The sequence below is a fragment of the Symphalangus syndactylus genome, chromosome 10 (assembly GCF_028878055.3).
Source record: "Symphalangus syndactylus isolate Jambi chromosome 10, NHGRI_mSymSyn1-v2.1_pri, whole genome shotgun sequence".
In the NCBI taxonomy this organism is placed as follows: Eukaryota; Metazoa; Chordata; class Mammalia; order Primates; family Hylobatidae; genus Symphalangus; species Symphalangus syndactylus.
This window is the reverse complement of record NC_072432.2, coordinates 62,236,044-62,246,039: the sequence shown is the minus strand read 5'-3', so window position 1 is coordinate 62,246,039 and position 9,996 is coordinate 62,236,044. Positions and strand designations below refer to the sequence as shown.

Below are 9,996 nucleotides of genomic sequence, written 5' to 3'. Positions count from 1 at the left end.
GAGGCGGGTGGATCACCGCATGTCGGAAGAAACCCCGTCTCTACTAAAACAAAAACACAAAATTAGCCAGGCATGGTGCCGCATGCCTATAATCCCAGCTACTTGGGAGGCTGAGGCAGGAGAATCGCTTGAACCCGGGAGGCGGAGGTTGTGGTGAGCCAAGATCGCGCCATTGCACTCCAGCCTTGGCAACAAGAGTGAAACTTCGTCTCAAAAAAAAAAAAATAAATAAATAAAAAAGAAAATGCTTTCTGAGTGCAGAAAATTTCCCTTTACTCTAACTTGAGGTAACATCTACCACAACATTATCTAAGAAACCTGAAACAAAAGGCACCAAACTATTTCCAAATGCAAAAATTTGCATGCAAACAGACTGTCCCCTGAAATGGATGTAGCATGCCTGTGGAACGCAGAACACCACACACCACTCTACATACAACGGTACCTATTTGGCGTTAGAAACCTTTTATTGAGACAAGGTAAACAGTGAGCTGAAAATATTACAGGCTGAAGGAAGGCTGAGGAAATCAGTATGAAGGCAGCTCAAATGATGAACTAAATATATTCCAAAGGTACTATTTATACTTAAGGCAGTTTTAAAAGTGAGGTCTTAACCAAAAAGCCTTTACATGGCACTCAAAAAAAAAAAAAAAAAAAAGAGGGAGTCACTTAAATCTTTTGGATTGACTAAAAGAGCTAAATTATGTACCCAAAATCTGTACAGCAAGGGCCTGTTTTCAGCAGGAAAGCCTATGTACAAGTAAGAACTTCTTACTCTTGTAACATTGTCCTGTTTTGTTTTGTTTTATAAGAATATATAACTCCTATCCCCACAGAGTTAGTTCATAAGGCCTCAGTGACCTCACAGAAATATGGAGTTAACCTCTACTATAGAACTATTTACACTGCACTGTAAATACACATATGTGTGTCCACCCCCACAGCTAAGCTGTCAATGCCTTGAGTGAAAGGGTTATAGCTCATTCGTTTTACATCTACAGTGACGATGAATAGGCACTCAATACATACTTTTTTTTTGCATGAATGATAAATGAAATGATTTTACATTCCCACCACTATTTACATTAACATTCCCACCATTAGCCGTCTCCAAAATAAAAACACCAAATTGCTGCCACATGTTCAGCAGTTTTCACAATACAGTGTCTGGACTTTTTAATGTAAACAAACATGCTTGATTTACCAATTTTCAGAGTAATGACACAAACTTAGCATTCTTCTTGGAATGGAAAACTTGCCGGGAAGTTACTTCATTCTTTTTCTCTTTTTCAAAAGTGCATCTCGTAGCGCCAACTGTAAGATAAAAAAGTATTGAAACATGGTAACTCTTGGGTACCCCATTATACGAATTTGGTTACAGGAAAGTTTACTAAAAAGGAATCACCAAGTCAATACACCATCCTGAAAAACTATAAATGATAAAATATTCCAAAACAGATCAAATATGTATCGAGGATGGGGCATATTACTGCTAGGAAATATGCAAAACTCTTGACTGCTGTTCCCAACTCATGGAGGCATAAGCTCAAAACAGGAGCAGCTACGGAATGCAGAGACTACTATTTATTATTCCTGTCTCCAGGGATAATAAACAATACTTATTTGGTCAATATGGCTCTTAATATTTTGGAGTTGTGGATGGGATACATTGTCTAAATTAAAAGTAACAGGAAAACAGATTTTTCTTCATAATCAATCACCTTTCCTAATATCATATATATTCCACTAAATATGGCATGTACGGATCATTCAAAGACTTTAAAATGGCATTCAGCACTTGTGTAGATTTATGGTAACTCTATCAATATACAATCTGAAACAAAAGTGTTACCTTATTTACTGATTTTCAAATGGGTTTGTTTTATGCAATAAACAAACTGAGAAAATGTTCTAAGTATATGCTAACACTAACCCTTTATAATGGCTCAAACATGAAGATATTAACTCAGAAATTGAAGCCCTGACAATTGTAGCTTATGGCAAAATATTTATTCTAGTTAATACAGGCTCTAACTTTTAACTTCTTTAATTATTTTGTGTTGGAAGTATGTAAAGTGAACATGAAGAATGAAAGCAATGAATTGTATCTCATAATGAGACTCAATCTAGGCTTTCATCTCCTGGAGTTTGTCTCTAACCAAAGAGGCTGGGTTCTTCAAGATCCCCAGAGTAGAATTGGAAGGTGAAGAATGTAACATCTAGAGAAAAAGAAGACTGAAGGATCAGTGTCTGAAGCGAACCTACAAAATCCCTTATAAAGTTTTACATTTCCCAAAAGAAAACAAACATAATATTAAAGATGATCAAAAATAAACCAAAATTAAAGTTAACCAAGACCAATGTATACATCTTAAGTTTGTGATGGATACTATTCCATTAATTCCCAAGCACTATTCTTTGTCCTAGAAACTTTTAACAATCTCTAGCTTTTATTTAATTTTTATTTTAAAATTCTAGCTTAAATTTTAACAAGATACACCTAAAACAGTTTTGGGGTAGAAGTTACCTGGCTCTACATACAAATGTTAAAACTTTTTGGATTTTATGGTTTCCAGTTGACTCCTTGCCTTTAACTCACACCTGGGTCTTGGTATGTCTTTGCAGAAAAGCAGAATAGCTGGGATACTTAAGGCAGAACAAAAATCTGTAAGTTCATTTCAACTTAATTTGGCTAAGGAGGTATTTTCCAGATTCATCTAATTGTGTCTTATTTTTCTCATCTGCAAAATTGGTTTAATCACAGTAACTGCACATACTGTTGTATACTGATTAAAAAAGTTAATAAGTGGAAAGCCCTGGAATAGTAAAGTCTCATGCTAAGAACTAAATGTGTTAGCTAATGTTGGTTATGGGAATTTACTTCCACTCATTAAGCTTTGTGGCAAAGCACAACCTACTCTCACACATATTTCAGTTCCTTCCCCTTCAAATGCCACCAATTAAAGAAAAGGAACAGGTATATCCCCCTTTTCTTCTTTTATCTTTCTACAGGCTTTACTGCAAGATCCTCCTCTCCTTCCCTATCTTATGCTTTACTTCCCTCTTCTAGTCTCATCCCAGTCACCTCTTCATATTCTAACAATTTACGGTAAGACCTCACGTACACTTTCAAGCCAGGTAAGATCCCTTTATTTAAGACACTGAAATATCACCAAAGGGTGGCGGGGGGTGTGTGAAGTGTGATGCTTCTTTCTCACAGGGCCCTTGGGGTCACGGGGCAGTTCTGGGGATGCTCTGTAACTGTTCTGTCCAATAGGGTAGCCACTAACTACATGTGACTACTGAGCATTTGAAATGTGGCTAGTCCAAATTGAGATGTGCTGCAGTGTAAAGAACATGCTAATTTCAATTAGCTCAAAAACAAAAATGTAAAATATTTCACTCATAATTTTTACATATTGAACTACATGGTGAAACGATACTATTTTAGATATACTGGGTTAAATAGGATATATTGTTACAATTTCCTCTTTTTTTACTTGTTTACTTTTAAGTGATATATGTGGTTCATATTATATTTCTATGAACAGTACTAGTCTAAAGGAGAGAACAGAGAAAATCAGGAACTTAAAGTTTATGTTTATAATGAAGAGATCTTGAAGAAAATACAGGGCAAAGAAACACACATAGAAATTCTGACTAATATCAGGTTCCAAATGGCAAGAAAATTGGAGAACAAGAAAAAACATTCTTGAACCAACAAGTGCATATGTCCAGTGAAATCTTAATTTACTCTCAAAAAGATTCTTCAATCTTTGAGAGTTATTTTATGACTCCAGGTGCTTGCAAGGAACAAAGCTGGGCTTCCCCACCATGCCAGAAAAGGCATGCTAAAAAACAAAGGAAGTGGGGGTGGGGGGAGCCCTAACTAAAATATAACAAGCTCACAGAAACCTCATAATGAAATAAGGCCTACCAACAGGGTAATTAATATTTCCTCAACCCTGAAATGTTAGTAAGGGCCAGTGAAGGACAGACTAATGGATTTAAGTCAATCCTATTATAATTTTAGGAGAATGTGGCAAAATTTAGAGCACTTAAAATCCTAAGTGGCACCTTTCCTTTCACCTCAGTTTCAACAGCTTCTATTAAAAATGCTGTCATTATTTAAATGATGTTGTTGAACACAGTTTAGAACTAGAAAGAGTCAACAGGGACAGCTAAATGGTACCTTAATTCAGTGAATACTGACTTGGAACCCACAGACACAGCACTGCCCTAAAGGGCTGGCCGTTACATTCAGTGCTGGCAGGCTGATCCTTGGCTAGCTATTTAGGAACACTGGTTCACAATATGAGACTGTTTAACTCAGAGCTGATATCCTGGCAATTCTTCAGAATGACATTTAGATACACTGCTATACCACCAGGAGAGAAAGATACAAAACCAAAAACTTGTTTTATCACAATGAATAACTGAAATAAACGAGCTGCCTAAGTAGCATGGGATTACCATTCAAAGGCCATGAATGGATAAAATGTAATCCCAAAGCCTGTAAACATCAGGGCTTTCAAAAGGGCACATACAGAAAGGATCATGCCAACACACAACTATTTATTTTGCATTGCTTTTCTGAAACTGTTTCTGAGATATTACCACACAAAATTATTGGTTTTTGAAAAGTACCCACGCCTGGGGTCGGGCGCGGTAGCTCACGCCTGTAATCCCAGCACTTTGGGAGGCTGAGGCGGGCAGATCACAAGGTCAGGAGATCGAGACCATCCTGGCTAACACGGTGAAACTCCATCGCTACTAAAAATACAAAAAAATTAGCTGGGCGTGGTGGCGGACACCTGTAGTCCCAGCTACTTGGGAGGCGGAGGCAGGAGAATGGCATGAATCTGGGAGGCAGAGCTTGCAGTGAGCCGAGATTGCACCACTGCACTCCAGCCTGGGTGACAGAGCGAGACTCTGTCTCAAAAAAAAAAAAAAAAGAAAAGTACCAACACCTATAATTTTAGTGCTATGGGAGGCTGAGGTGGGCAGACTGCTTGAGTCCAGCAGTTCGAAACCAGACGGGGCAACATGGCAAAACCCCATCTCTACAAAAAATACAAAAATTAGCCCGGTGTGGTGGCAGATGCCTGTAGTCCCAGCTACTTGGAGGGCTGAGGTGGGAGGATCACTTGTAGGGAGATCCCCTGAAACTACTGCTATGGAATAAGAGATGAAATGCTCCTGATTATTGTAAATACAAAATTGCATGCAGGATTGTGTAAAGACAATGCCAGGTTGGGCTGCCAGAATGAGCCAACAGCACATGATGTGCTTCCCCCTGCAGAAAGCCAATGAACAGACGTGCAGTCAGGGAGGTTTCACATCACCAAGATTCCTATCCCAGAAAAGCAGATGTTCATAGCTCTGGGAATGGAATGTGACCCTTGTGGAGAGCCTATAAATGGATGCATGAGGGGCGCCTATTCATATGGATAAGACAAGGTTATAAACGCCCTTATCTTGCCACGGCTCTTGTAGGTCTCTTCAGGGGTAAGGCATACTACCTTCTGAGAATTTGTGGTCTAACCAGTTGTCTAGCTTCACGTCCTGTTTCTATTGATTGTTTGCAACCAGTTTTTGCTGCAACTGTTACTGCTGATTAATATCTTGCTAAACATAGGTTATGGATAGACTGTGTTTCCGTTTTAAGGCTCTGTTAGAAATTGCTGATACACACACTATATTGTAAATTCTTATCTCTGTATACTGTACTTCTGCATACCGACGTTATGTTAAAGAATTACTTCATCCCCATGTGACCATCTCACCTTATAATCAAACGACCCTAAATCCCTCAATAACCTACACCTACCCTCACTAAACTTAATAATAAATGCTGGTATATCCAGTGCATTGGCAGCATCACAGGACCAGAAGGCAGTGACCCCCTGGACCCAACTTTCACTATCTTGTGTGTGTCTTTTATTTCTCGACCTGCCAATCCGCCTGGGAACAAAGAAAGAGCCCCGTTGCATTGTGGGCTGCTGGCCAGATCCCGCAATAATCACTGGAGCCTGGGAGGTCGAGGCTGCAGTGAGCCGTGAGGCTGCAGTGAGCTGTGAATACACCACTGCACTCCAAGAGTGAGACGCTGTCTCAAAAAAACCAGGCATAAAATTGGCACTAAAAAGTTACTTAATTAATTTTGATATTATATTTCACAGATCAAATGTCAGAGAATTTTAGCATGGGAAGGAACCTCATGGATGATCTAGCTTGCATTCCTTTACTTATACTGGAGGAAAATGGATTCCCCTCTGGTCCCACAGCTGAGTCTCAATCAAATCGGGTCTGGGACTTACATTCCCTGACTCCTTCTCACCTCTTCATGCTCTCCAACAATGCTCCCATTCACCACAAGGCACACACAATAATGCCCAGTCTTCAGAAGGCGCAAGTCCGTCTCAAATGTAAAGCTGTCTTGGAATTACAGTACTGTTCTTGCCACCTAAGCTTTGAGTGGAACTCACCTGTTTTTCTCGGAAGGAACGCTTATTTTTTGACCGGACATTCTGGCTATACCGCATCATCATAAAGTTCTTCTGTTTTTTCTTCTCTTTATTTGTCGAACTGGAAAATGGATTTGTTTTGGTTTTCTTCCTCACAAATTCTTTTCGGTCTGTCTTTCCAGCCTACCAGAACAAAAAGTTTGATATTTCTTCTTCAACAACATACTTTAGGAGTCATCTAATCAACATTAATGTCTCCTCTGTGTCAGAAGCTCTACTAGGTGCCAAGGGCACAAAATGGACAGGACACAGTCTTTGCTCCTTGGGATCAAGAAATGGCCATACAGTATTATAACGGAGCAAGGGGAGCTTCCTAGAAAGGAAGACAGGTAGACTGTTTTTTTTTTTTTTTTTTTGGCAGGATGAAGGCATTCATGGTAAGGGAAAGAGGGGGAAAGACAGAGCATTTCCGGAAGAAGGAACAGTGCACACAAAGGTGTGGAGGAGAAAGGACACGTGGAAGACAGAGGATGAGGTGGAACTAGGATGGGACAGTGTCTCGAACAAGTGGAGATACAGAAAATGATGTTGGAAATGTAGGCAGGACCCAATCATGAGCAGCCACAGCACTAGCCACAGGCACACTCCAACTGGCTCTGGCTTTTCACTGGTGACTGTAAACACACTCCTACTTTTCTCTTAGCTTTGATAAATATAGTGGCTTCCCGACAATACAGACATGTAATACTGCCTTCTTGTACTCTACCTTGTTTTGAGTGGTGGTTACATGGCTATATACAGTTGTCAAAACTCATCTAACTGGCTGGGTGCAATGGCTCATGCCTATACTCCCAGCACTTTGGGAGGCTGAGGCGGGTGGATCACATGAGGCCAGGAGTTTGAGACCAGCCTGGCCAACATGGCGAAACCTTGACTCTACTAAAAATACAAAAATTAGCTGGGCGTGGTAGCAGATGCCTGTTACCCCAGCTACCTGGCAGGCTGAAGCAGGAGAATCACTTGAACCTAGGAGGCAGAGGTTGCAGTGAGCTGAGATTGCGCCACTGCACTACAGCCTGGGTGACAGAGACAGACTGTCTCAAAAAACAAACAAACAAACAAACATACTAACAAAAGCAAACCCAAACAAAACCCCTCATCTAACTGAACACCTAATATCTGTGCATTTTAATTTCTGTGTTAATTATACCTTTATTTAAAACATTTTTAAAAATTGTCATTCTGTGGCTATACAAGTTCTGGCTTATGTTTCATTTTATTTGCTTTCTGTTTAAAAAACTAGGAATGATATGCTCACTCACCATTGCAGTTGCTAGTCTTGTCTCTTTGTCAGACTTTGGCTTTTTATGAAGGCGTTCAATGTCCCGAAGAGAAAGTAATTCACCCCTGGGGTGAGGGAAAATAACACATGAAACAAGAATGGAATTCTGTTTCCTGATGCTTTCATTACCACATGAGCTGACTGAACTACTAAAGTGGATGTACCATTTTACCTGGGCTCTTCATCACTGTCTATTTCAATATATTTCCTCTTCTGGGATTTCCCGGGGGCAGCATCAAGTTCTTTTCTCATTTGGGCCATGCGGATTTTCTGGAAGTCTTCCTGAGTTAAAACTCGGCTGGTGCTGATGGCTGCAGCTTTGGCTTTCCGCTCCTCCATGGGCATGCTGTTCAGCTTCTTGGACTTGAAACCACACAAGGGCTTAAATGGCTACCAGCTCAAGTGAGAGCTCAGCCATTTAAAGTGTAGCCTCCCAACAAGGCCCAGAATAAATTACGTCTTCATAAACATCAGGGTATAAGACAAAATTTTCAGACTTACGATTTCTTGCTGTTCTTCATCGGAAGAGTGGTGCACATCAATCCATTCACCATCAGCATCCTCCTCCTCACTGATACTGGTACTTTCCCATCCCTCTGCGTGAAAAAAGCAAACTCACTACTGCCATTTTATGTTGCACATTCAACATAAAGTTGAGATGAAGCAAGTAACAGAAAAGTAATGAACCTTGAACAGATACATTATTAACCAAGAACTGAGCAATATTTATTGTTAAATAAGCAACATGCATTTAGTTAATCTAAGGAATAGGAAATATGCACTGATCAAGTATGTACCATGAGTCAAAACCTTACAATCACTCTCTGTAACCCTCATGACTCCACAGAAAAGGAACAGATGCTCAGAGTTAAGTAACGTGCCCCAAGCCACACTGCTAAAAAGGCATCCTACACTGAAATCATGAAAATCATGTCTACCTTTAGGGTCATGTTCTTTCAACTAAACCAACTGTGTCCATCAAAACTGCACTTGTACATTTATCCTGGCCACGCAGCAAGCATCTAACTTGTCCTATGCGTGTTACCCATGTATGAGAATCTAGTCATTCAGACAACTGAGGTAGAAGATTTGGGATGTTAAAGAATCCCAAAGACACCTCAATAAAAAGGTATCAGGCTTCTTAATGGAGCCACCACAGTTTAAGTTTTCTAAATCACAGACACTGCAATCTTTCCATGACTCCCTATGATCTTTAAGACAACGTGCCAGCTCTTTTGTCTGGCATATACATAACCAAGTATGAAAAGGTCTCCAAACTCTATCTCGAGCCTCCTGTCTTTCTATGTCCCACCTTGTATCCTACATTCTAATAGTTAGTTGCCTAAATCCTTCAAGACTTTGCTCACGCTTTGCCTGGAAAGTCTCTGCTATTCTAGCATTCCTTGCCAAATACTTGGCTCATCAGTCACCATCTCTCCAAAGCCCTTTAAAAAAACAAAAAAAAAAAAAAAAAAAAAACTTCCGAGGTGGACCTGACTGCTCTCCTGCCCTTATGCCCCCACCCACTCCAATAATAAATCCTGTTAACACTTCATTCTTCAGCTCTTTGGAAGCCCTCTAGAGCAGAAATAATACCATTCATCTTTGCATTGGCAGTGGCTGGCTTACAGCAAATGCTTAAGAAGGCTTTGCTGAAATAGGCTGGGTGCACTGGCTCACGCCTGTAATCCCAGCACTTTGGGAGGCCAAGATGTGAGGATCACTTGAGGTCAGGGGTTCAAGACCAGCCTGGCCAACATGGTGAAACCCTATCTCTACTAAAAATAAAAAAAATCAGTCAGGCATGGTTGCATACGCCTGTAATCCCAGCTACTCAAGATGCTGAGGCAGGAGGATCGCTTGAACCTGGGAGATGGAGGTTGCAGTGAGCTGAGATCATACCACTGCACTCCAGCCTGGCCAAGAGTGAGACTCCAACGTGGGGAAAAAAAAAAAAAGATTTGCTGAATAATGAATGAATAGACAGGAAGAATACACGACTCTGGAAATTAGAATGGAGTTCCTCGAGTATTTTCCCACAAATTCAACATGCATTCTCCTTCAACAAGGAGAATTTTGGGGGATTCCTCTAAGGGCTAGCCCCCATAATTTTTTCTAGGCAACAAACACAAGATCATTGTCTTTCTCAAGCACCAAACAGCATGCCCTTGGATGAGAGGCAGCCAC

General features: G+C 40.4%; 1 protein-coding gene across 3 annotated transcripts in view; it reads right to left on the bottom strand.

Moving 5' to 3' along the window:
- Nucleotides 1–448: 448 nt before the first annotated feature.
- SDAD1 (SDA1 domain containing 1) overlaps nt 449–9,996 on the bottom strand; it is a 40,939-nt gene continuing 31,391 nt past the window's right edge. For all 3 annotated transcript variants that reach the window (XM_055297300.2, XM_055297301.2, XM_063610356.1), the window contains 5 exons: nt 8,311–8,405; nt 7,982–8,172; nt 7,790–7,874; nt 6,489–6,650; nt 449–1,314 (listed from right to left, as the gene is read on the bottom strand). In XM_055297300.2, the coding sequence (XP_055153275.1) occupies nt 1,267–1,314; nt 6,489–6,650; nt 7,790–7,874; nt 7,982–8,172; nt 8,311–8,405 (581 nt within the window). In that variant the 3' untranslated portion in view covers nt 449–1,266. The remainder of the gene's footprint in view (nt 1,315–6,488; nt 6,651–7,789; nt 7,875–7,981; nt 8,173–8,310; nt 8,406–9,996) is intronic.